This window comes from Pan troglodytes, chromosome 7, assembly GCF_028858775.2.
Source record: "Pan troglodytes isolate AG18354 chromosome 7, NHGRI_mPanTro3-v2.0_pri, whole genome shotgun sequence".
Classification (NCBI taxonomy): Eukaryota; Metazoa; Chordata; class Mammalia; order Primates; family Hominidae; genus Pan; species Pan troglodytes.
The window spans coordinates 35,629,614-35,656,141 of NC_072405.2; the positions used below are offsets into that span (position 1 = coordinate 35,629,614).

General features: G+C 45.8%; 1 protein-coding gene across 2 annotated transcripts; it reads right to left on the reverse strand.

Annotated features, from left to right (window-relative positions):
- On the reverse strand, positions 1-26,520 carry TRIM35 (tripartite motif containing 35). 2 transcript variants are annotated; one of them, XM_519674.9, is made up of 6 exons: positions 25,920-26,520; positions 13,571-13,666; positions 9,185-9,415; positions 5,268-5,290; positions 4,274-4,392; positions 1-3,239 (listed from the first exon to the last, which is right to left on the reverse strand). In XM_519674.9, exons 1-6 carry the CDS (start codon positions 26,352-26,354, stop codon positions 2,662-2,664), a joined length of 1,482 nt encoding a protein of 493 aa, XP_519674.2. In that variant the 5' UTR covers positions 26,355-26,520; the 3' UTR covers positions 1-2,661. The 2 variants fall into 2 exon arrangements, with proteins under 2 accessions (XP_519674.2, XP_016814756.1); XM_016959267.4 differs by lacking the exon at positions 5,268-5,290 and having other exon boundaries at positions 25,920-26,466.
- Positions 26,521-26,528: the final 8 nt, after the last annotated feature.

A 26,528-nucleotide genomic window follows, 5' to 3' on the forward strand; every position in this document is an offset into this window, starting at 1 on the left:
TCAAAATTAAAAGCTTTAGTATTTGAAAGGACATCATCAAGGAAATGAAACAGCTCACGGCGAAAAATTTTATAATCATATACCAGTTAAAGGGACTTGTGCCAGGCTATAAAAGGACTCTTACAACTCAATAATAAAAAGACAAATAACCCAATTAAAAAATGAGCAAGTGATCTAAAGATAGCTGTCCTAAGAAGATATGCAAATGGCCAATAAGCTCATGAAAAGATGCTCAATATCATTCGCCATCAGGGAAATGCAAACCAAAATCACAATGAGATGCCACATTACCCCTACTAGGATGGCTAAGTTAAAAGATAGATAATAAAAAGCACTGAGGGATGTGGAGTCATCAGAACCCTCATGCCCTGTTGATGGGATATAAAATTGTGTCACCACATTGGAAAACAGTTTGGGAGTCCCTCAAGGGTTAAATAGAGTTTCATATGATCCAGCAAATCTGCTCCCAGGCATATACGAAAGAGAAATGAAAACATATGTCCACACAAAAACTCATACACAAAAGTTCCTAGCAGCATTATGTATAATAGTCAAGAAGTAGAAACGATCCAAATGTCCACCAATCGATGCATGATAAATAAAATGTAGTACTACCATTCCATACAATGGAATATTACCCGATGAAAAAATAAAGTTGAACACATGCTACAACATGGATGAACTTTGCTTATAAGAACATTGAAAAGAAAATGCCAAAAGAAAAATGAGTTTTAGCTCAAATATTTTTTTTAAGAGGCCTAGCCTGCTCAAGTTATCCTGTTAAAAAAAAAAAACAAAAACTCTTCCCATATCTAAGGTGAAAATGAAAAACATTTTTAAAAGTTTAATATAAAGAATGAAATAATTTCAGGTCAAGTTTATTATACAGAAATTATATTAATGGGTGGGATAAATACTTTATAGGAGAGGGTCACACTCTCAGACACTTTGGCTCCCAAAGGGCTTGGAGCTTTTGTGAGGCTGAGCATCTTCCAACCAGGTGCATACACTGGTTTGCCAACATCCTCACCACGCCCAATCCAGCCCCTTCACACACTGACATCGCCTACCTGGGCCCTCCTTGTGGCCATAAGTTTTATCTAACCAGTGTACACAACATATTTATAACCAATTAATACGTGTGAGTCATGATTTGTTTAAAATGTCAGCTTTTGTGAACTGAAGGGGATGGGCAGAAGGCAGGATGCTGTCCTTGGTCAGGAATGTGACCCAGATTTTAACACTGCTCCTAGGAAAAAAAAATATTTCCTTTTATGATGCCACTTCCTGGGACATGATGAGCTGATGATTAAAAACTCTTTAGAGATGTGCGAGAAAAAACAAGCCCAGGGAAAAGTCTGCAAGCATGGTGGAGGAAGAAATTAGGGATGAAATCGCAAGTGGCAGAGCAAGCATGACCAGGCTGAAGTCAGCAGAGACAAGAGGGCAGCGAGGCCCAGCCTCCTCTTCCCTCTCCCACAGCGTTTAGGGCCACGTCCATGGTGCCACCCCTCTCCTTTCTTCCCAACTGAAAAGGGTGCCCTCTTTCCTTCTTTTCTGCAGACGCTGATGAGAATTAACCAGAGGAACTTCCTCCACAGCAACTATAACACGACATCCTCATCCAGTCCTCCTATCTCATTTCCTGGTGGGGAAACGGGCCTGGCAAGGAAATAGGCCGAAACCACGATTTAAAAAATGTTGTGTTTAAGTACTCTGGAACCCTGTGTTCAGAGGAAATCGTGCAAGAATAGATCAATCAGAGCTGATCTGATGGAGACGGAGGATCCAGCCACACAGAGGCCCTGCATTAACTGTATTTCCTGTACTCTTGATGCTCTGGTATCTGCGGCCTCGCTGACCTGGACAGACTGATCCTCCCAGGCAGGCCAATCCCCCAATCCCTAGAGATGGCAAGCATCTGGCTGAAAGCATGCCTTTCCTATGGAAACCAACTAATCCGGAGTGATGGCACCAGCTGCCTCCTTCAAGTGGCTCTCCCAGGGCTGTCACACCCCAGGCCAACATTCACCTGTCCTGACTATCCCGGGGCCAGGTATCAGACAAAAAGGGCAGCCCCTATCCTGAGAGCCACTGAAATTACTCAAGCCAGCTACCCTTAAACCTGTCTCCCCTGCTTACTCTGCCTTGCCCATTTCCTCCTGAGGAAACCAGAGGAAGTCTCTTGCCCACACGTTCCCCTCCCTCCTTCCGCCTTCTGACCCACCGTGGGGCTTTCCTATGTGGCCCCTCCTCTCAGAACCGTAAGTAACAAACTCTCCTTTCCATGGCAGTCCCCTCCTCATCCAATGGCTTTACCACACCTGGATGAGATGGTTTACAACAGGCCCATTCTAGAAGTAAACATTATTCCCAGAAATCCTGGAATAGGGATTCAGAAAATTCACATTGTGGAGGTGCCACGACTCGGGAGAGCCTGGCCAGCGAGGTGCCACCCGAATAGCTCCTGACCATGGGCACAGAAGGGACCAAACATGGAGAGAGGCACAGCCTGGAGTCATGGAAAAGGACCAGGCGGGACAGGAGGAAGAGCCTGGCAAAGAGGCAGGGGCGCAATAGTGCCCAAGCAGTGTGGGCATTAGGAAGAGGGCAGAAAGAAAACAGTGCTGTGGCACAAGACCGGGGCAGCCCCGGGCCAGCTCAGCCATCCAGTTCTTCCTTGACACTGATGTGCAAGGGGCAGATGCGCAAAGGCTCTGGAGGCCCGGCGCCCCGTGCACCCCCCAGGTAGAAGTAGGGGCGAACCTCCCCAAAGCGGGCGTGGAAGGTGTACAGGTGGCAGTGGCGCTCCGCGTCATAGAAAGACAGCTCGCCCTCCTCACACTCCAGCTCCACACGCAGGCGGCGTGGGATGGCCAGGACCAGGGGCGACGTGGCTGGGTCCGAGGTCACGCAGTGGTCCCCCTCCACGCCCTGCGTGCGGCAGACATACCAGAAGCCCGAGCGTGTGTCGTGGTAGCAGCTGTGTGAGTGGCCCTCAGCGCCCGAGTCCTGGCGCACACGTACCACGCCCACCCTCCAGCTCTGCAGCCCCCCAAGGGCCACCTCCCAGGCGTGCGAGCCCTGTGAGAAGACACGGGAGCCCAGCAGGCAGGGCGCCGAGGAGAAGCGCTCCGGGTTCTCCACCTGCACGCGGTAGCCGTGGTTGGTGACGCTGGTGAGGTCGTCAGACACGGAGAGCCAGCCAGCTGCGGTGTTGGGGTCAAAGCTGAAGGGTACTGCAAGCAGAGGTGGAAATGGGGAATCAGCAAACCTGAGGTCCCTTAGGCCACACGTGGATATCTCCAGCCCCACAAACCAACCACTGTGTCACACCTGGCCCCAAGTCCATGCAAGGAGTGGCCCAGGGCTGGAGTGGTGGCAGGGGTCGGGCTGTATCCCCCAGAAGATATGCGGCAGTCCCAACCCCTGGTACCTCCGAGTGTGACCTTATTTGGGAATGGGGTGGTTGTACACATATTAGTTAAGATGAAGACTGGAGGAGGGTCCCCAATCCAATATGACCTGTGTCCTTATAATAAAGAGGAGACAGACACAGATACACAGGGGAGAATGCTGTGTGATGGCGGAGGTGAGGATCAAAGTGCTGAGGGGGAGCCAATAAGGCCAAGAATGGCCAGGAGACACCAGAAGACGGAAGAGGAAATGAAGACTCTCCTCTACAGGTTTCAGAGGGGGCCTGGTCCTTCCAACATCTGGATTTTGGATTTCTAGCCTCCAGAACTGTGAGAGAGTCAACTTCTGTCATTTTCTAGTTTGTGGTCCTTCGTTATGGCAGCCACAGGAACTCATACAGGCAGAGACTCTTAACACTCACACGACCAAGGGATGTTAGGACAGCATAGCCCATTCCCTGAGTCAGTGATATTCCTCCCCGTAAAACCAGGACACCGTGGCTCATGTGGGCTGCAGTCACCTTGGGAGAGGCAAGCCCAGATGCAGGAGGTCTTTTATCATACAAAACACAGTTCTGAATAAACAAGAAAGCCAGTTTCCCTCTCTGAAGACGGGACCAAGTGTCAGGACCCTGAGAGAAGGCATTCTACCAGGAGGGTTGGAGGTGTTGGGCAGAGTGGAAAAGACCAGGGTACAGGAACCTGCCTGCGAGGGACTGGCAGAGGGATCAGCTGAGAGAGGAGGGGAGCTCTGAGGAGGTGGGAGGTGGGCCCAGCAGAGACCAGCCCCGGTGCCTCTTTGCTAACATGAAGGGCTTCCACCCATGCTTGGGACACCTGCCGGCACCCCCGCTCACCAGATTCCACAGATGCAAGCATCTTCTTCCAGACGCGGTACTGCAGGGAGCCCAGGTACTTGCAGACATCGATAAGCATGCCGGGCTGGACTGGCTCTGGCTCCATGGTGCAGAAGAGTCTGGAAAAGTACAATGGGTACGGTGGGCAGGGCCAGAGCCATGCAACCTGGGCCGAACTGGGCCAACTGGAAACCAGCAACAGGACTTGTTCCCTTCCCTCAGGCCCAAGTTTCCTGGCCACCTTCCCCAAGACAAGATTGGACTGGGCTATGATGGGAGATGGGCCAAGGCCAACAGGGCTGCCATCTCCCTTCAGCATTCAATCCAAGGGCTCACCCTGCCCCAACTAGGAGAAATACAAACAGGAGGTTCTCCAACATGGCTGCCATCCTTGCAGGCAGAAATCACACTTACACATCTGGCTCATGGGATGTCTGAGTTGGAAGGGACCCTAAGGATGCTCTAGTCCAACAATCCCAAGGTGTCCTCCAGCCTTTGCTTGCACACTGCCAGTGGGAAGTGAGCACAGGGAACTCACTCCCTCCAAAAGCACTCTATTCCATCTTTGCACAGCTCTGACTGGGACACAGCTCTTCCTCATTCATCCCTGTGAACCCAACAACCATCAACACAAACCACCATGGCCTAAGGCTCTCAGAGGGAGGGGGCTGATCAAGAAACAAGCCTGACATTGACTGGCCCCGAGAAATGCAAGCCACATGCAGGATAGTGTTCTCCTTCCCTGCACGGCAGGTGGGGACCCTCCACACTCAGGAGAACAACACTGCCCCAGAGCCAACTGGAACTGGATGCTGTGAGAGGGCTCTCTCCACCTGGCTATTGTCCACCTCTCCCTCTAAAACCAGGGCCAGTAGCTCATGTGTGCTGGTGCACCCAGCTGGTTGTTACCTGCTTGCCCCGGGGCCACTGGAGTTTGCACCCCTGGTATTTCTGCCCACTCTTCCCCTCCCCTCCACCAGCTTTGGCAACTTACCGGCGTTTTCGGCTCTTGTGTTTCTGAAAAAATAAAAATAAAAAAATAACACAGAGACACAGATGTAGAGGAAATGTATATGTTTCTGACCTCAAAAGAAGTCATGCATTCCATGGATCATAAGTCTTAATATTGTCAAGATGTTAACAATAACATCCCTGCTATGATTTGAACATATTATCCAAAAGTTCACGTGTTGAACACTGAATCCCCAATGCAACAGTGTTGGGAGGAAAGGCCTAAAAGGAGGTGATTGGGTCATGAGGGCAGAGCCCTCACAAATGGATTAATACCGTTATTGTGAAGTGGTTTAGTTGTCATGAGACTGGGTTGCTATAAAGCAATGAGCAACTACTCTGTCTTGCACTCATTTCCTCCTTCTGCCATGAGATGACCCACACCAAATGCCAGAGCCATCATGCTCCTGGACTTCCTGGCCTCACCCAGAACACTGAGCTGAATAAACTTGTATTGTTTTATAATTTACCCAGTCTGTGATATTCTGTCATAGCAACAGAAAACATAAGAAGAGACTCCTTAAGTTGATCTACTGATTCAGTGCAATCCCTTATCCTAGCTGGCTTCTTTGCAGAAACTAAAAAACTGATCCTAAAATTCACACAAAATTTCAAGGGACCCAGAATAGCCAAAACCATCTTGAAAAAGAAGAACATTGGAAGACTCATAATCTCCAATTTCAAGACTTACTACAAATCAACAGTAATCAAGATAGTATGGTACTAATATAAAAACAGGCACTAAGATCAATGGAATAGAATTGAAAGTCCAGAAATAAACCCTCATATTTACCATCAATCAATTATTTACAATAGTGCCAAGATGATTTAATGGAGGAATAGTCTTTCCAACAAATGGTACTGGGAAAACTGTATGTTGACATGCAAAAAAAAAAAAAGTGAAGTTGGACTAACCCTTACTATACCATATACAAAAAAAAAAAAAACTCAAAATGCATCAAAGACCTACATGAAGAGCTAAAACCGATAAAAAAAACTTGTATCTAGACGATATAAAGAACTCTTACAACTCAACAATAAAAAGACAACCCACATTAAAAATGGGCAAAGGATCTGAATAGACATTTGTCCAAGGAAGATCTACTAATGATCAAAAAGCCCATGAAAAGATGTTCCAAGTCATTAGCCATCAGGGATGTGATGACATGCAATACACAAGGAGATACCACTTCACACCTACAAGGATGGTTATAATTTTTAAAAAACAAATTTTGGCAAAAATATGGAGAAACTGGAATCCACATACACTCCTGATGGGAATATAAAATGATACAGTTGCTCTGAATAATGGCCTAGCAGTTCTTCCAATAGTTAAACCTAGAGTTACCATTTGATCCAGCAAATCTACTCCCAGACATATTTCCAAGAAAAATGAAAACATGTCCACATAAAAATTGCTACCTGAATGTTTATAGTCATATTATTCATAATAGCCAAAATAGAAACAACCCAAATGACCACTGTCTTCGTTCATTTTGTGTTGCTGTAACAAAATACCACAGACTGGGTAATTTATAAACAATAGTTTATTTCACTCGTGGTTCTGAAGCTGGAAAGTCCAAGAGCATGGCACCAGCATCTGATGAGAGCCCTCATGCTGTGTCATCCCATGGCAGAAGGAAGAAGGGCAAGAGACTACACATAAGACCAAGAGCAAGAGAGCAAGAGGGGCCCAAACTCACTTTTATAACAAGCCCACTCTCTCAATAACTAACCCACTCTGCCAGTAACAACATTAACCCATTCATGAGGGCTCTCATGACCCAATCACTTCTTATTAGGCTCCACCACCCAACACTGTTGCATTGGGGATTAAGTTTGTAACACATAAATTTTGGGGAACATATTTAAACCACAGCAACCACCAATTGATAAATCAATCAATGAAATATAATATAGCCATGTGCAACGTAACGATGTTTCAGTCAACAAGGAACCACATATATGACTATGGTCCCATGAGATTATATCACTGTTTTTTACTGTACTTTTTCTATGTTTAGATATACAAATACTTAACAGTGGGCTCCAGTTGCCTACAGTATTCAGTACAGCAACGTGCTGTACAGGTTTGTAGCCTAGGAGCAAAAGGCTATTCCATATAATCTAGGTGTGCAGTAGGCTACACCATGTAGGCTTGTGTAAGCACACTCCATGACACTTGCATAATGAAGAAACTGCCTAATAATACATTTCTCAGAACATATCCCCATCACTAAGCAGTGCATGATTATATATCTATGCCATGGAATATTATTCAGCCATAAAAAAGAATGAAGTACTGATAGATGCTACAACATGAATGATGTTTCAAAATATGCTGACTGAAAGAAGGCAGTCACAAAAGGTTACATGTTATATAATTCCATGCATTTGAAATGTCTACAATAGGTAAATCTATATAGATAGTATGTAGACTAGTGGTTGCCAGGGGCTGCTAATTCTAGTAATTACCACTCTGTTAGACTCAATTTCGGTAGCAGTTTTTATGTGGGAGGAGGAACTGGGGAGTGACAGCTAAAGCAGGGCTGCTTTTGGAGGCATGAAATGTTCTAAAATTGTCGTGATGGTTGCACAACTCTGTATATACTAAAAATCACTGAGTGGTACATTTTAAATGGGTGAATTGTTTAGCATGTAAATTATATCTCAATAAAGTTGTTAATAAAAAATAAAAAAGAGTCACAAACCAAAATCATCCCTGAAAGCACTCTGAGTACTGGGCAGACAATACTCCCAATTCCCTAAACAGAATCCTCGAGACACACAGCTTTTAGATCCCACAAAATGATTTTTCTTTTTCTTTTTCTTTTTTCTTCATTTTTCTTTTTAGAGAGAGCTCTGAACACAGAACGATTTCATAATCAGGGACATTTTTGAGACAGGAGACTTCATGGTTCCAGGCTTTGAGTGAGGTGGAGAACTCCTAAAGGACCCACCCAGGAGATGACACTGCCTGAACAGATAACTGTCCCTGTCACCTCCCACTCCACTCTACAGCGACACCCCTTCCACAGCAGTCAGCTGTTTTCCAGGTACAAGAGACACCTCACCACCCTGGCCAGTTTACAGACCAGCTTTCGAGCCCAGAAATTTCCCTGTAGGAAATTTGTAAGGACCACTGGCTCATGGGGAGGAAATAAATCAATAAAAGGCAGAAAAAATGAATAATACTGTTTTTTTAAAGAGAGAATGGAATCATCCTTTTCTTAAGAAGACAGAAAGCCAAGGCATTATATTTAAATAAAAAATTTAAATAATTGAATGATTTTAAAAGAATTCATTTTATTAAAAGGTAGAGACCGGAAAAAAAATGAGAGTAAGAGAGAGGGCAAGAGAAAGGAAGAAAGAAGAGACAGGAGCTGGGCACAGTGGTGCGCCAGTAGTCCAACTACCTGGGAGGCCAAGGTGGAAGCATCACTTGAGGCCAGGGATTCAAGACCAGCTTGGGCAACATAGTGAGACCCCCCTCACCCCTACCTGACTGGTAAAAAATGAAAAAAATTAGTTGGGCATGGTGGCTCGTGCCTGTAGTCCCAGCTACTCAGGAGGCTAAGGAGAGAGGATCACTTGAGCCCATGAGTTTGAGGTTACACTGAGCTATAATCACCCACTGTACTCCAGCCTGGGTGATACAGCAAGACCCTGTCTCTAAAAAAAAGAAGAGCGAGGAAGAAATAAGAGGGTTTCAAGGAACTCCGCCCTGATAAGTCTTTTTAGTTTCATGACACAAGCAGAGCAGGTCACTTGTGAGCTCCTCCAGGCCAGTACCCAGGAAGCTCCAGGAAGATGACATTGGCCAGGGCTGGTGGGCTATGGCTCCCAACTGGTCCTGGAACATGTGGCCCTGTCACTGAATCCAGACGCTGAGCTCCTTACCATGAGAAAAGAAACGTCGTCCTCCTTCATCTCCATCTGCAGCCGCTCGATCTCATGTGCCAGCACCTCCGTCTCCTCTGTGAGCTGCTTCATCTTCTCATCGGCCAGAAGTTGCTTCTGCCTTGTCTCCTCGGCCATGGCATCCAGAATGGCCTGCTCCTCCACTCTCAAGAACTCACGAAGCTTATCAAACTCCTGCCGGATCCGGCCTTCCAGCCATGCAGCCTCCACCTACAGAAGACAGCAGGAGGAGTCAGGGGTCAGATGTGGAGAGGACATCCATAGCCCAGCAACTTTCCCATTTTTAGCAAAGGAACTTTATGTTCAAATAAATCATGTATAGAACCCCTACAGATAAAATATCAACATAATAGTTTATAAGCACAAATTTCTAAGTTCAGATTTCAAATGGGAAAGTCCAACAACCTAATATTAGATTGTTTTGACAGGGTTTTTAAAAATAAAATCACAGCTTATATAGATGGCAACTGTAGTACTATAACCTCATCTACATACAATGTTCAGTTCCTTCTTTAGGTTGCACCATAACAAGGGAAGTCCTGAATCATAGAAATGAATGGCTGCGAATAGCAATGATTTTTTTTTAAGTATTTACCTTCCAATCTTAGGACTTAAAATTTGTCTGATCCAGAGGCTTTACCAAAAGAGCAGTAGGAAGCATTCATTTTAAAACAATCATTAAAATAATATACACACTCCAAATCACAACCACAAAAAGTTTGTTTTTTTTTTTCTTTTTGAGACTAAGTCTCGCTCTTTCACCTAGGCTGGAGTGCAGTGGTGTGATCTTGGCTCACTGCAACCTCTGCCTCCTGGGTTCAAGCAATTTTCCCTGCCTCAGCCTCCTGAGTAGCTGGGACTACAGGCACACGCCACCACGCCCAGCTAATTTTTGTATTTTTTAGTAGAGATGGGGTTTTGCCACGTTGGTCAGGCTGGTCTCAAGCTCCTGACTTAAGGTGATCTGCCCGCCTCGGCCTCCCAAAGTGCTGGGATTACAAGCGTGAGCCACTGTGCCCAGCCTCACAAAAAGTTTTTTAAAAGGGAAGATAAAACCATAAATGTAATGAAAGAAAAAGCAAATAAATATTTCTCAGCTTGGAATAAGAAAGACATTCCTCGGCACAGTATGAAACTGAGAAGCCTTGAAGAAAGAATGAGATAACTGAATACACAGAAAAATAAGAGGTGTGTATGGCAAGAGACTATCATAAAGTTAAAGACAAAAATACAATTCCATGACAACTGTTAGAAAAACCATTCAAAATGTGTGCTGTGGCAATGGCAGGTTAGTAAACTCATCTTTGGACTGAAAGTTAAATATAGATGCTCCTCAAGTTATGATGGGGTTACATCCCAATAAACCCATCATAAGTTGAAAAATAGTTAAGTCAAAGCAATGAATACACCTAAACTACTAAAAACATCATAGGTTAGCCTAGCCTACCTTAAACGTGCCCAGGACACTCACATTAGCCTACACTTGGGCAGAATCATCCAACACAAAGCCTATGTCATAATAAAGCACTGAGTGTCTCATGTAATTTATTGAATACTGTACTGAAGGGGAAAAACAGAATGGTTGTATGGGTACTCAAAGTACAGTTTCTACTGAATGCATATTGCTTTCATACCACAGTAAAGTCAAAAAATCATAAGCCAGGGACTGTGTGTATGTTTACAGCTCTGAAAATATATGAAAAGGATTCACTGAAAAAATGAAAATGGCCAAAAAAATTGAGAATGATCCACTCAAAAAGAAATGACAAACTAGGAAATATATTTGCAACATTTATGACAAATGGCTATTATTCTTAATGTACAAAGCACTCTTACAAATCCACTAAGAGAAAAGACAAATATTCCAAGGGAAAAAAAGAATGTGAATTAGCATTCACAGAAGAAGCATAAATGACTATTATGCTTGTGAAAAGATGTACAAACTTACCAATAATCAAAGAAATGCAAATGAGGACAAACAGCATGGTTAACCTATCAGGCTGAAAAGACTGATAATGTCTGTATTGGAGAGAGTAGAATCCAGGGTGATTCTCTTTTTTTTTTTTTTTTTTTTTTACATTTAAGTTCCAGGATACATGTGCAGGACATGCAGGTTTGTTACATAGGTAAATGTGCGCCATGGTGGTCTGCTGCACCTGTCAACCCATCACCTAGGTATTAAGCCCCGCATGCATTAGCTATTTATCCTGATGCTCTCCCTCTCCCCAATAATTCTTATCACACAAAAACATCAAGAACACAGCATGGCAGGAAAAACCAGCAAGTGCAAGGTCACCTCCTGCCCACTCACCGTGGGCAATGACGGCCTCACTGTAAAGGAACAAACACCAGAACTTTCACCTTCCTCATCGGCCTGATAACTGAATTTAATAGAAAAAGTACTATCAGGCTGGAATTCTAGGGGCTTCCCATGTGACCTCATTACCCTTAGCCTCAGCAAAAAGCTCAGGACTCCTACACTCCCTGGGATGGGCAGGCAGTGCCACCACACAGACAGACAGATGCTCCCTAAGTATCCCCAACCCAGTCCTGTACAAGGCAAGCCAGTCATATGGCTTTAGCCACAGAAGGAAACCAAGTAAGAGAACAATGATAAAGCTACATGACTCCACGATGACTACTGGAAAAACAACTCAACAAACTCCAGCAACAGCAGGTTCGTAATCGCTATTTGGAGTTGGAATTTCAACATGTATTTATGGCTCTGACATCGGATGACAAAATAATCTACTGAACAAAGTGAAAACTCTCTCCCACCAGTTTGTTGGTCTATTAGACATCAGAAATGTTAAGGACTTGTCTCTGTTGGGCACTTGTATGCATTATCTTATCTAAATTTTTTTTTAAAAACCCTAGTAAAAGGGAATTGCCCTCTTTTTACAGAGGAGGGGATTAGCTTGGAGGGGGTTGAGGGATTTGCTGGGGAACTGGGCTTAGATTTGGAAATAGGTCTGCTTTGCGGTTACTGCCCTGGCACCCAGTATGTCACATAATCCTTTCTTCCACACTGTTCCACCAGCTCTGTGGCTCAGGGTAAACTCCACAGCCAGATGTTAATGAGGCTCTTTCCTGGGACTAATCCTCACCTATGGACACATGGTGGAGGGGACCGCAGGCTCCTGAGGACAGCGCCCAGCAACCTGGACCAGGCATGGCTCAGCTGTGGCTAAGATGAGTCTAACAGAGTGGTAATTACTAGAAGCAACCACTTCAGAAAGCCAAAGACCAGAGCCAAGATCAACAGTCAGAAACAAGGTTGCCAATCCACACAGGACCTGGAGGAAGAGAGGGTGCCAGGCAGAACAACCAGAATGGGGACAGAGGGAGCCCACTCATTCATTTGATTAACAGTTATTGGTCACCTACCCACTTCACTCATTCAATCAACAATTTTTATTGGTCACCTATTGTGTGCCAAGAACTCCTCTAGATAACTGGCAATAGTGTGCCCTGTTTTCATTATATTTTGACAGGAGGGGATAAAAAGCAAATAGAAAACAAAAGGTAATTACAGGTAATGAAGTGTCATCAAGAAAATAAACCAGGAAATTATGCCATCGAGTAAAAGAGGAGGATGATCAGGAAAAGCTTCTTTAAGAGAACATCTGAGCTGAGATTTTAATGGCAAAGATGCTGGGCATGTGTTCTGGGGAGAAGACTTAGTTTGCTTAAGGGACAGAAAGAAGGTGAGGCAGAGAAGTAAATGAGGTTGAGGATAGGCAGGGTCAGGCGATGGCCTTGGAGGCCATGGTAAGGAATCTGGGTGGTACTGAGGGTGACTGGAAGCCACTGGCAGTTTTAAGCAGAGGAGGGGCACGGCTGGTGTTTTTTTCTAAACGATCACCCCAGTCCATGGAAAGGAGAATGCACAAGAATGAAAGCATGAGGCCCCAGGCAGGAGGCCCAGTGAGAGATGATGATGACCTGGACCAAAAGGTGGAGGGTTTTACAGAAATAACATACTTTGGAGATAGGGGAATAGGATTGCTGATGGAGTGGATGTGGGAACTGAAAGAAAACAAGAAAGTACATGAGTCCCAGGTCATCATTGAACACACAGGTGGCAGTGATATGATGCATGTGCCATAGTGCAGATGGTGCTGGCAGCTTTTTAAGTCACTCCTGTGGCTGCTGGCATGACCACGCCTGGGTCTTTAGAGGGGCCAAGGCAGAGAAGCCACAGTCAGCATCCAGGACGTGGCTGCACAGGACCATCAGAGGTAAGGCAGCCGACATCTACCCAGCGGGTTATGTGAGCCAAAGCCACGGCTGACACATCTTCACTCCTCCCCAGACTGCCCTGAGTGGACCCAATCTTCCCACTTGGCCCCATCGTTCGCTCACCTGATTGTGCTTGGCGATGGCCTCATAGGAGCGCCGCATGGCCCAGAAGGCCTTGGCCTTCTCCCGCAGTGCATGCTCCATGTTCCTGCACTTGGCCTGACGTGGGAATGAGAGAGAGGGAGGAAGACAGGTTAGGGCTGGAGGCTGGGCAGAGAGGGCAGACACATCACATTTACAACTGGGACTCCACTTCAACACAAGTGTAACTCAACTGCATTTGCCTAACCCCATCCATGCCAAGTGCTCTGGGCACAAATGGTAAGTAAGGTCCTGATCCTGAATCAGACGTCCATGGGATAAAGAGCCCTCAGACATCCTGTAGCCCAGCCTGGTACAGACTGGGAGATGGGGCTGAGAAGAAGCAAGCTGCTCTCTCTCATGTTGGTCACAGCACAGGCCAGAAGAGTGTCCCATGTGGGCCAAAAGCTGGTTCATGCTGGGTCTGAATCCCTGAGCTGTGTGGACAACTGCAGACAGTGTGGTCATAGGTTCCCTCTGCAATTTCCTAAACTGAATGGGTCTGCAATCTCTAACGTGAGGTGACTGACAATGGGGGTGGAGCCAGTCATTTCCCACGGGGTTCAGTTACTTCCCATGAGGCCTCACCTCAACATGCCCAACATGCCCCTCCATACCCCTCCTGCATCCTGATATTCTAACACTGCTTGTATCGCACGGAATACTTTAATCAGCAGGCACAAATACTTTTGGTTTAGTAGTTTTTGTTTCTCAAACTTTAATGATTGTTTCTGATGTCCTTGGACAACTTGAAGAACCACTAGAGTGTTTTAGGTTGGATTCCTGCCTCTTGTATCTTAGGCCTATCATTTTTTCTCCCTCATTATCCTTTTCGATCTACATTCTCAGAAAGCTTCTCAAGTTTTTTCTTAAGAAAAATAATTCAAATAATTATAAATGGTTATCATTTATTCAGCACTTACTCTGTGCCAGGGACAACACCAATTACTTGAGAAATTATGTCATTTAATCATTACTTCTCCCTAGTAGATAAGTAATATTATTGGCCCCATTTATAGATGAGAAAGTGAGGCACAGAAGGGAAATGACCAGCCCAAGGGCACACAGCTAGTATGTGGAAGGACGTGAACCTGGACAGCTATGGAGGCAGCTGCTGAGACAGCACCCAGTGATCCCTCCCTCCTGTGAGATGAGAGTGTTTTAAGCTGCTAAATGTCGGGGTGACTGGATATGCAGCAATAAATTATACAGATGTGTCACCCAAAGCCTCATTCCCATCTGGACCTGATTTAGATGACAAATCTGGACTTTGGGCTGATGCTGTAAAGGGATGAGATGTTTGGGGAGCTTGGGAGAGGGCCAGTGCATTTTGCATGTGGGAGGGACATGACTCCTTATGGGGCAAAGGACAGATTCAGGCAGGCAGCCTCTAAAGTGGCCCCAGTGACCCTCACCTCCCGGTACTCATGCTCTTGTGAAATCCCCTCCTCTGTGGGTGACTTGTTTCTAACCAAAAGAATGTGGCAAATGATACTAAGTCACCTCTGAGGTTAGGTGACAAAGGCTGTGTACACCCTGCCTTGCTCTCTCTAGCTTGCTCACTGGGATGGTAGCCAGCTGCCCATGTGGTAATTTGCCCTGGGAGTGACTGCTGGGGCAAGAAACTGAGAGTGGCTTCTGACCTACAGCCAGTGAGGGACTCAGGCTCTCAGGCCAACAGCCCGTGAAGACCTGAATCCTGCCAACAACTACACATGTGAATGTAAATAAGGATCCTGCCCTAGCTGAGCCTTCAGATGAGACCACAGCTCCATACCTACAGCCCCTCATGACAGACCTTGAGGCAGAGGCACCCAGAGCTAAGGCAGGCCCAATTCCTGACCCACAGAAACTCAAAGATAATAAATGTTTGTTTTAAGGCACTAAGTTTTGGGCAATTTGCTAGGAAATAGAGAACTAGCCCATTGGTTAGAACTAGCCCACAGAACCCTGACTGCAATCCCTCATGAGACACCTTGAGGCAGAGGCACCCAGAGCTAAGGCAGGCCCAATTCCTGACCCAAAGACACTCAAAGATAATTAATGTTTGTTTTAAGGCACTAAGTTTTGGGGCAATTTGCGAGGAAACAGAGAACTAGCCCATTTGTCCCACTCAGTAGCCCATTCCTTTAAGTCTTTCACTACAGAAAACAAAACGGTTACTGATTTCATTTTCTGCAGTTCTGTTTTATTTTCAACTCATTTTGATCTTTTAATCTTAAGTGACAATATTTAAGATTTTTAAACTTTGTTTTCTGTAGTATATCATCTCTAATTTGCATGAGTGCCCCCACAAAACCACTGAAATGTCATTCCAATGTTTTATTTTATAGAATGAGATTTTTGATACAAAATCATGTAATAGAGTTCAAAAGGAAAATTTAGTGATTTGCCAAATTAGTTAAGTGACAGGAGTGAAGCAGCTGTCCATACGCATTACCCAAAGGTGTGCAGGCCCCAAAACAACACAGTTCAGCCCCTGCCCTTCAACCCTGGCCCTTAGGAATTTATGGGACAATAAGGATGGGAAGGGGATAGTCCCTTGATCTTCTCAAACTTTTCAATCACTTAGAGAGTTCTGGTTTCCTTCAGAAAAGACCAATCCTAAAATGGCCCTTCTCTGAGATGTCAGCTGATGAGACTAACCAACGATTATATTACTATTGCTAGCAAGCAGTTACTATTAAGCATGTACTAGACACAAGGCACTAAATTATGCACTTTACAAACATTCTATTTAATTCAATTATTTAATTCGAATTCTCCCTATAAGGTTAAGCACTGTGAGTCCCATTATACAGAGGATCAAGTTAAACCCAGAGGAGGTAACCTTCTTGTACATGTCTCCTGGGGACACATGGGAACTCGTTTCTTCATAATATATTCCTGGGGATAAAACTGCTGGGCCACCATATGTGTCTTCACTTTAGTGAGTAATGCCAAATTGTTTTCCAAAGCAGTGGTACCAATTTTTACAGCAAGAGCAATGTTAGTAGAAAATGTTTATTGACCACTTCAATGTTTATTTTTAAGTACTCAGTAAAGTATTGTCCATTTTTCCATTGCGTTGCCTGCCATTTTCCTAACTGGTTTGTGGGAATTTATTATATATACACAGTGTATGTCCTTGATTAGTTAGAGGTGTAATGAATATTTTCTACTTCATCATTTATCTTTCTTAATTGAAATATGGCCAAATTTATTAGTCTTTTCCTTTAGGATTAGTATACTAGTTTTAAGAAACACCTCCCTACACTGAGATCACAAAAACAATCGTATTATTTCCTCAAAGCTTTATAGCTTTGCATTATTATTGTATAGCTCTGTAGTATTTTCTCAAAGCTTTACAGCTTTCCTTTCACATTTAGGTCTGATGTGGATAACTGGAGTTTATTTTTGTACATGGTGTGACCAGGTAGCTCATTGTCTCAGCACCATTATTTAAAAAGACCATTACTGCTCACTGGGCTGCAGAGCCACCTCTGTCTTAAATCAGACACAGATCTGTTTTTTGGTTCTCTCCATCTGTTTCTCTGGCCCATCTGTTTATCCTTGTGCCGACATCACACAGCCATAATTTCTGTAGCTGTAAAAAAGAGAGGATTTCTGATAGGTTTCTCTTCAAGAATGTCTTGGCAATTTTTGGCCCTTTGAGGGTCACATAAATTTTAGAATCTGTGAAGTTGCATAAAAATAATCATGTTGAGATTTAGATTAGTACAATATTGTCTCTATAGATCAATTTGGGGAAAACTGAAAGGCTTAAGTACTGACTCTACTAATCCACGAACATAATATATCACACCAGTTACTTAATGTTCTTTGATAGCTCTCAATGAAGTATATTTTTCCCTATCAGAGTTTTGCATATCTTTTATTAATTTCTTCCTAGTTATCTTATTTTTTATATTATTGTAAACATATTTTTAAATTTAAAAAACCCAAAACAGGGTCCCCCTCTGTCACCCAGGCTGCAGTGCAGTAGTAGCGCAATCATAGCTCACTGCAGCCTCCTGTGCTCAAGTGATCCTCCCACCACCTCAGCCTCCCAAGTAGCTGGGACTACAAGCATGCACCACCACACCTGGCTAATTTGTTTTAACTTTTTGTAGAGACAGGCTGGACTATGTTGTGCAAGCTGGTCTGAAACTCCTTGGCTCAAGCGATCCTCCTGCTTCAGCCTCCCAAAGTGCTGGGATTACAGGTGTAAAACTCCCTGCCTATATTTTATTTTCTATTTGCTAGTGATACATAGAAATACAACTGGTTTTGCATCTTGATTTTGGATTCAGCATTCACCTCAACTTATTAATACTCATGATTTAACTGTAGAATCTTTATTTTCTACACACAGAAATCTCAGTGCAAAAATATGCAACCATATTATCTACACATGCCAGTTTTGCTTCCCTTCTTTCTAAACCTTACATCTTTTATTTGTAATTATTGGCTTACTTCATTGACAAGGCTATCCCACACAAAACTGAATAGAGTTGGTCATAATGGGCATTCCTGTCTTTTTCTTGATCTCAATAAGAAAGTTTTCAATGTTTTGCCATTAAATGTGATATTTGCTGTAAGTTTTTTTGCTAGATATCCTTAATCAAACTAATAAAATTCCTTCCATTTCTAGTTTCCTGTTTTTTTAATCACAAAAAGATGGTAAATTTTATCAAATGTTTTTTCACTGAGATAATTATATTAAGCAACACAGAATTAGGTTTCATTTTCTTATCCAGTCAGATCAACATTTTCATTTAACTGGAGTATTTAACACATAAGTACCGATATGTTTGCATTTAAATCTGCCACCTTGTTCTGAGCTATTTGTCTTGCTTATTCTATTTTTCTTTTTCTTCCTTTCCTTTTTAAAAATTTACTACACATTTTTTATTCCATTTTCCCCTTCTGTGCATCTAGTGGTTAACCTAGGAAATATGACATGTAAGAAGTGTGAATTTGAATGCATCTAAACAATATTATTTTGTTTGCTTTTGGTATTAATTTTAACCCTAAATATGCTTAGATTACAAATAGAACTACCACTCAAGGGGCCTGCCTGTAGCCCAAGGAGCACATGAATGAGCAGAGATGGGCAGTAGCAGGGGCCCACAACAGATCTGGAGCATCCCCCAGCCCAAGCTCAGGAAAGCAAACAAGCTTCGATGTTAGCATCACATTATAACATTAAGATTTTAATTTTTTTTATTTTTTATTATTTTTTTTATTTTTTACTTTTTTGAGATGGAGTCTCACTCTTCTTGTCCAGGCTAGAGTGCAGTGGCACAATCTCGGCTCACTGCAACCTCTGTCTCCCAGATTCAAGCAATTATCTTGCCTCAGCCTCCCAAGTAGCTGGGATTACAAGTGCCTGCCGCCATGCCCAACTAATTTTTGTATTTTTAGTAGAGACAGGGTTTCACCATGTTGGCCAGGCTGGTCTTGAACTCCTGATCTCAGGTGATCCGCCCGCCTCGGCGTCCCAAAATGCTGGGATTACAGGCATGAGCCACCGCGTCCAGCCTACGTTAAAGATTAGTTATAAACACACACAAAATAGGTTTTTATTCATACTAAAGGATCCAGAATGTGATCATATAGACTACATGATTTCCCAAAAATGACAAGTTGATTCCTTAAGCAACAAATTTCAATTGCATATTGAAGATCTTAAGCACTTTACAAAATCACGTTACCCACAATTTTCATTAACAGGACAGGTGCTCTGTGGTATAGCTGGAAGCAGGAAGGTAGGGGCGAGGGAAAGAATGAATTTCATTGCACAAGGTCTTCACAGCCCCTTTGCAAGGACTTACCAAAGTGCTAGAGTTGCATTTGAAATCAGCTCTGTCTGGCCTGAGCCAGGTTTTCTGTCTTGTGAGACTCGATACACACTGTTGCTCTGCCTGGTTCCCACCTGCTTCCCCCAACTAACCCAACATCACCTTGAAAACTCGGCTCTAGTACCCCTCATTTCCTCCAGGAAGCCCCTTGATCTTCAGCTCAGGTTCCATTCCAGGGCGTCACAGCACCCTGGCCACCTCTGTCTCGGCACTCACTATCCAGGGTAATAGCTTCTCTTTCCTGAGGGCAGGTCTTAACCTCCAGGTCCTCTCTACCTTGCAAAGTGGTGCTCGGTACACTTCTGCAGAAGGAATGCTTGCTCTGCAAGGTTAGAGACTTTGTTTTGTCCCCTGCATGTCCAAGTCCCTGCACAAAGTAGATGTTCAGTTAACCACCTGCCCAGTCAATGAGTACATGGAATGCCTGTGTTTTTTCTGCTATATACCTTGCCTCCTGGACTGAAGGTTAGGAGGGCTGGTTTGGAGCCTTGTCTCTGTCACTATCCACTGGTGAGTTGGTAAAAAGTTCCTTCTCTCTTCAGCTATCAGGCTCCTCACCTTAAAAATGAAAGCAGAGAAGTCTCTACAGTCTCTCAAATTTCACGATTTGTTTTCAGGCAGATTGATGTAGCAGCCAAGAGTTCTGGCACCTGGCCGACCAGGTTCAAATCCCAGCACCTCCACCTAGTAGCAGGTGATCTTGAACATGTTCCTTCCCTTCTCTGCACCTCCATTTCCTCATCTGGATAAGAGGGATAAAAAATACTACCAAGCTCAAAGGACTGCTGTGAGGACTCCACAAATCAATCCCTGTAAGATGCTTACATGAGAGTGGCAGGCACATGCTGTGCATTCGGCATAGCTCTTAAGTGCCACCTGCATGCCAGGTAACCTAACTCTCCTGCTGGATATGGTCCAGGTTTCTTAAATGAACAGCAAAAATGCATGGAGCTTTCTTATGCAACTCCAAATCAGTCTCCCAGATCTGTCTTTCCCCTTTGTGTTCAGACCTCGTTCCAAAGCAAGTGTCTGCCATGGAGCCCACTGCTGGAGGCCATCACTCAGGAGCCTCAGTGTGCAGGGTCTAGTGAGACACCCCCCACTCCCAATACCACTGGGCACAGGCCTGGACAAGCAAGCAACAAACAATGTCCTCTGGTGCAACCAAAGAGCTGGTAAGTCCTCACCTAGAAGCTGGGGATCAGGATGGGGGTGAGTGGTTAGGAAATGGGGAAAAGCATTGGAAGGGGGAAGACCTGGAATGTGGCTTAAGAGGTATCAAGAGTAACCTCGGGTTAGATCCAGCCAGATGGACTCTAACATGTTGACGCCAGAAGGGGAGAGAGGGCTGGAGCTGGGACAGGGAGAGGCTGGTGGCAAAGAATGGTCATCATGCCAGTCCTGCAAGATGGATAAGACAAGGGTCTGCACAAGGCAGCTCAGCACAGGGCTGCTGTAGAAGATGCAAGCTGGAGAGTGCTGGACTGGGAGGCAGGAAACCTGAGTTCTGATCCTAGAACTTTATTTATTCATTTATGTAAGAGACAGGGTCTCACACTGTTGCCCAGGCTGGAGTGCAGTGGCCCAGTCATAGCTCACTGCACCCTCGAATGCCTGGCCTCAAGCAATCCTCCCATCTCAGTCCCTCGAGTAGCTGGAACTACAGGTATGTGCCACCACACCCGGCTAATTTTTTTCTGCTTTGGTGCAGGATCTTGAACTACTGGCCTTAAGCAATCCTCCTGCTTCAGCCTCCCCAAGCACTGGGATTACAGGCATGAAACACACTGGCCTTGATCCACTTCTCATTACTTAGATGTAACCACTTCCTCACAAGATGTAACCATTCCGTCACAATAGAATGACGCACGGTCTGTGTCTGAGGATGTTTTCATTTAATGGTAACCTAAACCAAACCTAAGACAATCCTACTCCAAGCCACGACATAAACAGCGCTGACACATGCTTTCAGTTCACAACATCACCAGCATTCGTATTTTCTTTTTTCTTTTTCTTTTTTTTTTTTTTTTGAGACAGAGTCTTGCTCTGTCGTCCAGGCTGGAGGGCAGTGGCACGATCTCGGCTCACTGCAACCTCCATCTCCCGGGTTTAAGCGATTCTCCTGCCTCAGCCTCCCAAGTAGCTGGGACTACAGGTACCTGCCACCATGCCTGGTTAATTTTTGCATTTTTAGTAGAGATGGGGTTTCACCATACTGGCCAGGCTGGTCTCGAACTCCTGACCTCGTGATCTGCCCGCCTCGGCCTCCCAAAGTGCTGGGATTACAGGTATGAGCCACCACGCCCGGCCACCATTCATATTTTCTTAACAGCTTACTTGATATCAAGACGTGACTTTCATCGTCTTGTCCTGATAAGGAAAGAAGAGAAATACACATAGCAGGTAAAGAATGTGCCGGACCCAAATGAAGGCCAATCCCGTAACAAGAAAGCTCCAGAGCTCTTCACAGAAATTTGGGCGGATTAAGTAGTCACTTGGAACAGAGTAATGGGAGAATCAGAAGTATCGTGGCCAGGAGTAGAGATTTTGTTCCAGCAAAATAAAACTTTAGAATTAATATTTTAAGTGGAATGTTATTGATTATAGTTTTGTATTCAATCTGTTCACTTCCTTTGGTTTTATTGCTTATATGTAGCGTGAGCAAGTGCTATTTATACCAGGTTTGCATTTGTATGCATGTAAATAATAACATAATTTAACTTTCACTGGCTAGACTATTTTTTCCATTAAGAAGAATGCATACTTGTTCAAGTTTGAGAAACGCCACACTAGGATTTCTGAAGGTCCTTCTAAGCACTGTTCCTTGCTACAGCTCTGCTGTAAACATGATGCCAGGCTCCCAAATCTCATCAGTCCTTCCATCATGCGCCACTGCACCTACGATAAAAATCCCAGCTCCTAAGCAGGGCCCTCTGTGTCCTGTGGGATCTGTCCTGCAGTCCCTCATCCCCACGTGAACCATCTCTCAGTCACTGCACACCCCCACGCTGTGCCCCGCCGCCACACCCCCGCCACACACACACACTGCTCGCCGCCCCTCAATCAGCTCCTCTCAGCGAAATCACTTCCTTGGAGACTCCTTCCCACACCCCACCAAACAAGAGCAGCCTCCCCCTTACAATCTCCCACCACATCCTGTACTGTCCTTCACAGGAATGTCGAGCTGAAACTATGTAATTATTAGTGAGATGATACAACCATGCCCACAAAGGCAAGGTCTAGGACTGTCCGGTCCTGTCCTGGACACAGTACTGGCACACAACCAGTACCTTCTGCCAGCCCTGACAATGGTCAACAGCCACTCCAACCCCTAACACACAGTCAGCTGCCCGCTGAAGTCTGAGATGAGAGAAACCTCTCTCAAAGTCCAGGACCAGTGTGTGAACTGAACAAGGCTCCAGGTGATCTTTAGAGCTACTTGCTCTGTGACTTTGGACAAGTTTTTTACCCTCTCTATGATTCTATAATTGTCTATAAAATGGGGATAATAGCACCTAACTGTAGCAAGCTGAATAATTATTTCCCCGAAAAGATGTCCCCATTCTAATCCCCAGAATCTTGTATGGCAAAAGGGACTGTGCAGATGATTAAATTAAGGATCTTGCTGTGGGGAGGTTATTCTGGATTACCTGGGTGGGCCCAATGTCATCACAGGGTCCTTATGAGAGGGAGGTAGTAGAACTGGTCAAAGAAGTCAAAGTGACAACAGATGCAGAACAGAATGACACACTTCAGAGCTGGAAGAAGGGGCCTCTGCAAGCTGGAGAAGGCAAGGAAATAAATTCTCCCTGGAGCCTCCAAAAGGAATGTAGCCCTGCAGACACCTCGATTTTAGGACTTCCAACCTCCAGAACCATAAGAGAACAAACTTGTGCTATTTTAAACCACCACATTTATTACGCAGTAACAGGAAACACAGGACCTGAAAATACGTTTTTGTGAGCATTAAATTTGTCGACGTGTGAACACTGAAAAGCATCTAGCACACAGTGAGCAATGAAATGTGTTAGCTGGGATGATTTTGACTTTGCTGTTCCTCACATAGATAGTTGGCAAAGTAATCTTTCTCTAAAACACACATCCCATCACAAACTCCCCTGTTTAGAATCTTTCAGAGCTTCCCACAGCACAAAATGGAAAACCCCCTCAGCGAGGCACACAGCTTCTTACCCAGTCCCTTCTTACCAAGTGGTGGAGGGCATCTTCCCATACCACTCCCCCACAACCACCTACCTTGAATCACACAGAACTACATCTTGTCTATTGACTGTCTATGCCCCCTGCTCAAATGAGAATTCCATGAAGCTAAGAAGAGGCCACAGCACACAACAGCCATCAGTACCCATTTGTCTAGTAAATGAGTGATTTACACCCTGCATCAGGCTGACCACACCTGGTTCTCATTCTTCTCAGATCCATTTGGGACTAGACTACTCAGCCCCTGACATCATCCTGAGTGTCCACTGACTTGACACCATCATTCTTCTGCTAAAACCCCCAGCTGCTGTTCACAGCAAGGGTGAGCCACTGGCCTCCTGGATCCTCCTGCACGTCCCTCCTCATTCTAACTACCCTTAAATTCCCTCAGTGCCTAGAAAGTCAGGCTTTCCCACTTCTGGACCCTTCCAAATGCTGCTGCCTCTATCTGAAATACCCTCTTTCACCTGGCTAACACCTCCTCTTCCCTCGGGTCTCTGCTGGAAGCTCCTTGAGGCTGGAAATGGTCTATCTTGTCTCCTGCAGTATCCCTGGGACCTTGCAGTACCAGGCATCTGCTGGTGCATGGCTCTCTGCTCTTGAATCCTGGCTTGGCCTCAGCCTGGGGGCTCTGCCTGGGTGTTCTCAGCCCTGACCCCAGCATCTCCTGATCAGCACCTCGGCCAGCCAAATAGGGATCAGTCATGACCTGAACCATGATCCCTCCTTTACCTGGGCCCCAGAACCCTGGCTGGCCAGCACTTATTCCAGCTGTCCCAAATCAGGATCTGTCACTTCTGCCAGTGGAAACAGGAAAAGCATTGACATGGACCCATGTTAAACAAAAAAGATGACAGGAGCAACAGGGTTACTCATTGAGACATGCGTACTGACAGCATCCCTACATTCCCCTTCAATTAAACTTTGTCAAATGCATTTGGAGCGGAACAGACTTCCGTATTTAAAAAGGTATTGCAAAAAAAGAAAGCAGGGCCACAGAGGGGGCCAGAAACCAGGCACAGGGGACTCGGGCAGCTCCTCCTCTCCAGTCCATGCAGCTTTGGGCCAGCAGTGTTCTCCCAATTGGGGCTCTGACTCATGCATTAGCAGGTGATGAAATAAATTCAATGTTTCACATTCTGGGTAATTTTTAAAAGTAACAGAGGCCAGGCGGAGTGGCTCACGCCTGTAATCCCAGTAGTTTGGGAGGCAGAGGAGGGCAGATCACTTGAGGCCAGGAGTTCCAGACCAGCCTGGCCAACATGGTGAAACCCTGCCTCTACTAGAAATTAAAAAAAAAAAAAAAAAATTAGCCAGGCATGTTGGTACATGCCTGTAATCTCAGCTACTCGGGAGGCTGAGGCACCAGAATCGCTTGAACCCAGGAGGCGGAGGTTGCAGTAAGCTAAGAGCACGCCACTGCACTCTAACCTGGGCGACAGAGGTCTCAAAAAAAAAAAAAAAAAAAAAACAAAGGGAAGTAACAGAAAATATCAGAGTGCCATGAACATGTTCAGAAAACTTTTGTTTCAACTGATACATATGTTCTGGGTCACAAGGGAAAATGCATTGCTTCCTATGGGCTAAGATTAAACGTTTTGGAAAATGCTGAGTTAGGCTAACCCTTATCTTCTATTCATTTTTCCTTCCTATATCAAAGAATTCTCCATGTTAGTTTTGCCCTGTAAGTTGCTCCTGGGTTTATGTATAGTCACTAGAACTCTAGATATGGAGATGCTGCTTTATAAACCAGAATAGGCCAGCCAGGGTCAGAGACCTCTCACCCAGATAATACAAACCGCGGGATCAGCTTGGCAAGTAGGTGACTGGTTTGGGGGAAATCTTAAGACTCCACACCCCTGGCCAGGTCTGTGGCTCCTCCTCCACTTCTAAATTGAGTGTGCCAAGCTACAGGGCTCGTGGGCTGCACCCACATCCGTGCCGCTTAAAGGGACCTGGGCCACACCCGGCTGGCACAAGGGGTGCATGGCCTGGGCCCTTCAGAAGCAAGTGTCGCTGTCTTGGGAACATCATATAACCTCATCTGTCACTTTCCGTTCGCATTCTCTTCTCCCAGCACGGGCCCCTGGGCCGACCTTGAAGACGCAGCCAGCCCTGGGAACCTGGGTCGGAGAGGTGGGGTCCTGCATGCTGGGAGCGAGACGCGGGCACACTGGGCTCTGGCAGGCAGGAGGGGCGGGAGCCGCAGAGCCAAGGGATTCCGGGTTCCAGACCCGGCTCGGCCGCCTCGTGCAAATCGCTGCTCTTACCCGAAAGTCGTGGGCAGTGTCCTTCACCGGCTGCACGCGGTGCCCCTGGTGTCGGGGGTCGGCCTGGCAGGAGCAGCACAGCAGCTCCTTGTCCTCCAGGCAGAAGAGGCTGAGCTGTCCGCGGTGCAGGCGGCAGACACGCGAGAAGCGGTAGCTGGTCCAGCGCGCGCCCTCGGCCTCCTCGCGCAGCAGCTTCTCCACCAGGTTGTTGAGGGTGTGGTTGGTGCGCAGGTCGGCGGGTGACGCGCGGTCTTTGCACACCGGGCAGGTGGGCGACACCTGCACCTCCCAGCAGCGGCTCACGCACCCGCGGCAGAAGTTGTGGCCGCAGCGCAGAGTGACTGCGTCGCGGAAGGGGTCGTAGCAGACGGCGCAGAGCAACTCCTCCTTGAAGGAGCGGGAAGGCCCGGGGGACACGTCGGGGCTCCGCTCCATGGCACGAGCAGCCGGCTCGGGCGCCCGGAACTTTTGCTCCGGCCCCTCCCACCCGCCCGGCTGCCAACGCCTGCGACCCGAGTGCTGGGAATCGCCCAGTCCCTTCCCCTGAAACGCTGAGAGACAGCGGCGCTGGCCAATCGTGCGGGGGGGATGGCGAGGGGGGGAGGGGGC

Excerpts from the sequence above, each read along its gene's own strand:
- TRIM35 (XM_519674.9), bottom strand. The coding sequence starts at position 26,354 with ATGGAGCGGAGCCCCGACGTGTCCCCCGGGCCTTCCCGCTCCTTCAAG. Across the intron at positions 13,667-25,919 it reads ACACTGCCCACGACTTTCGG|GCCAAGTGCAGGAACATGGA; the intron begins GTAAGAGCAGCG and ends TTCCCACGTCAG. Across the intron at positions 4,393-5,267 it reads CACAAGAGCCGAAAACGCCG|ACTCTTCTGCACCATGGAGC; the intron begins GTAAGTTGCCAA and ends GTACTTTTCCAG.